The sequence below is a fragment of the Alexandromys fortis genome, unplaced genomic scaffold, assembly GCF_014885135.2.
Source record: "Alexandromys fortis isolate MF-2015 unplaced genomic scaffold, M_Fortis_MF-2015_v1.1 scaffold_566, whole genome shotgun sequence".
NCBI lineage: Eukaryota > Metazoa > Chordata > Mammalia > Rodentia > Cricetidae > Alexandromys > Alexandromys fortis.
Window position 1 is genome coordinate 82,135 of NW_026068447.1, and position 3,056 is coordinate 85,190.

The following is a 3,056-nucleotide window of genomic DNA, read 5'->3' on the forward strand; positions in this document are numbered from 1 at the left end:
AGAAGTAGTTAATCTTTCTTAAAGGATTCTTCTTCAGGTAGAATGTCATAGGAAATATTTCCATAAGGTAGCCTACTAATTGTTAGCTCTTAGTTATTACTAACATAAACTCATATTAGACAGGTCCACTATCAAAATAGAAATGAGACCTAGAATTCTTGAAATTGAGAAGCAAACATAGTTACTTGTGGGAAAGAGTATCATATTATTGGAGTCATGATGGGTATCTGATGCTACAAAACTATGGTGAATATTAGCAAAATTTCAATGAACTATCTGTTCCTAGGAATATAAGGAAGTTTCACTGAATGGAGCTCTGGAACTCCACCATGGTAAGTGGTTTCATCTTGGTGGGGATTCTGGATGACAGTGGCTCTCCTGAACTGCTCTGTGCCACATTCACAGCCCTGTATATGTTGGCTATGGCCAGCAATGGACTCCTACTCCTGGTCATCACCATGGATGCTCGGCTCCACGTGCCCATGTACCTTCTGCTCTGGCAGCTCTCTCTCATGGACCTCCTCCTCACATCAGTTATCACACCCAAGGCTGTTGTAGATTTTCTGCTGAAAGACAACACCATCTCTTTTGGGGGATGTGCCCTCCAAATGTTCTTGGAACTGACGCTGGGTGGTGCAGAGGACCTTCTTCTGGCCTTTATGGCTTATGACAGGTTTGTGGCCATTTGTCATCCTCTGAACTATATGATCTTCATGAAACCTAGAATTTGCTGGCTTGGGGTAGCCATATCATGGACCCTGGCATCTCTGAGTGCAGTAGGATATACTGTCTACACCATGCAATATCCTTTCTGCAAATCTAGGAAGATCAGACACCTATTCTGTGAGATCCCTCCCCTACTGAAGCTGGCCTGTGCAGACACCTCCAAATATGAGCTCATGGTTTATGTAATGGGTGCAACCTTTCTACTTCTCCCTCTTGCTGCTATTCTTGCTTCTTATACACTAATTCTTTTCACTGTACTTTACATGCCTTCACGAGAGGGCAGGAAGAAAGCCCTTGTCACCTGCTCCTCACACCTTACTGTGGTTGGGATATGGTATGGGGGAGCTTCATTCATGTATGTCTTGCCCAGTTCCCTCCACACCCCCAAACAAGACAATATCTTCTCTGTTTTCTATACAATTGTCACCCCAGCTCTGAACCCACTCATCTACAGCCTGAGAAATAAGGAGGTCACTGGGGCTTTGAGGAGAGTCCTGGGAGGACGGCTTTTGCCAGCACACTCTACATTCTAAGTATCTTCAAAAGCTCCCTTCTAACATCCATTTCTCCTCAAAAAAAAATCAGTTTTTCTGCAATAAGTGAAATTCCCTCTGTATTTTGCTCACACTAAAAATATATCTTTTGAATAGAGATTTGGACTATATAGGTAAATGCGCTTTGAATCTACTCATCATGAGATATTTATAGAATGTATTTGTCTGTTTTAAAATATTTTTATAGTTTTTAAAAGCTAACTTTTGTTTTCTATAGTATCTGCTTAGTTAAAGGTTCCAAATACATCAACCCTTTAGATATGACCCCTGAACATTTAAGTACCTATTAGAACAAGACCAGAGAAAATACTAACAAATGAATTTTTCAGATATCTGTACAAGAAAATTCTTCACCTCTGCATGAATTTTAAGCAACTAATATTGGCAAAATTAGTGTTGATAGTGACAATTTCATCTACTTCCCAACTGGTAGAATTTAACTATGTTTTAGTGTACTCTCTTTCTAGGATCAACTTTTGTGGATGTCCTGACAGATGTCTTTGCTGTATGTAGGTGCCCCCGTTTACTTTTCTTTCTCTTCTACTTCCCTATTCCTCTTCTTTGCCCCCTTCTTCTCTCCTTTTGTCTTCCTCTGCAGTAATGAGAATTTAAGTCTAAACTGTGAATAATAAAAGCAAATAGGTGTATAAAACTGTGCTTTTCTATTTTTCCTAAGCACATCTTGAGATATATTAATAATTTCTATGTACTTGTTATGTGTGTCTGATATGAACATTATATAATGTATACATGTGTCACAATGTCCTATGGTACTCTCTCTCTCTCTCTCTCTCTCTCTCTCTCTCTCTCCATACATACATAATTTTATGAAATTTGTGTCACTTAAAACTCAAATCAGTCATCTGAAGAACCTGCATAGGACTGAACTAGGCCACCTGAATGTGGGTGACAGTTCTGAGGCTTGGACAGTCTGTGCATCCATCGGTAGTAGGACCAGGATTTTATCCTTAGTGTATGAAATGGCTTTTTGGAGCCCATTCCTTATGGAGGCATACTTTGTCAATTCTAGAGTTTTGGATATTGCTTACAATGCACTTCCTGTTTTACTAAGTAATATTGTATACTTCTGGAGTCTTTTACAAAGTTGAAGAATTTATAGTTATAGTTCTCCTTCGTTATGATAAAAGATAAAGTAGGTATAAATATTGTAACTATAATTTTTGCTTGATAACTTGTTAAAAATGTAATTTTACTTTGTTAAAGTTAAAGCCTTCCTTTTGTTTTAAACAGAAAAGGGGAAATGGTGTGGGAGGTCCTTCTGTCTATGTGTTGCTTTTATTGCTTAATGAATAAAAAACTGTTTTGAGCCTATGGGGGGAAAGAACAGAACTAGGCTGTATTCTGGGAGAAAGAAGGGTGGAGTCAGAGAGAAGTCATGAAGCTGCTAGAGACAGACACTGGGAACATTACCTGGTAAGCCACAGCCACGTGGCCATACACTGATTAATGGAAATGGGTTAAATTACTTTGTAAGAGTTAGCCAATAAGAAGCTACAGCTAATGGGCCAAGCAATGATTTAATTAATACTGTTTTTCTGTGATTATTTCATACCTTATCAGCCAGAAAACAACAAGTGGCCCTCTCCTCTTACAACCGGTGATGTAGTTTTATTTCCTAAGCATTTAATAACACAATTCTTTATTGATTTTTGGGAATTTTACAACATGCAACTAAATCTCACTCACCTCTCAATCCCTCCATATCTAACCCTCACCTCTGCAGTATCCCCTGCAAAATAACCAACTCCCCCCAAA

The 3,056-nt window shown here is 38.8% G+C and overlaps 1 protein-coding gene across 1 annotated transcript; it reads left to right on the top strand.

The window, feature by feature from the left end:
- Positions 1-308: 308 nt before the first annotated feature.
- On the top strand, positions 309-1,259 carry LOC126495716 (olfactory receptor 2AG1-like). Its single transcript, XM_050133310.1, has one exon. The coding sequence runs from the start codon at positions 309-311 to the stop codon at positions 1,257-1,259; it is 951 nt and encodes a 316-aa protein (XP_049989267.1).
- The last annotated feature ends 1,797 nt before the right edge of the window (positions 1,260-3,056 follow it).

Bases quoted from the DNA above. Each gene is read 5' to 3' on its own strand.
- LOC126495716 (XM_050133310.1), top strand. From the start codon at position 309: ATGGAGCTCTGGAACTCCACCATGGTAAGTGGTTTCATCTTGGTGGGG.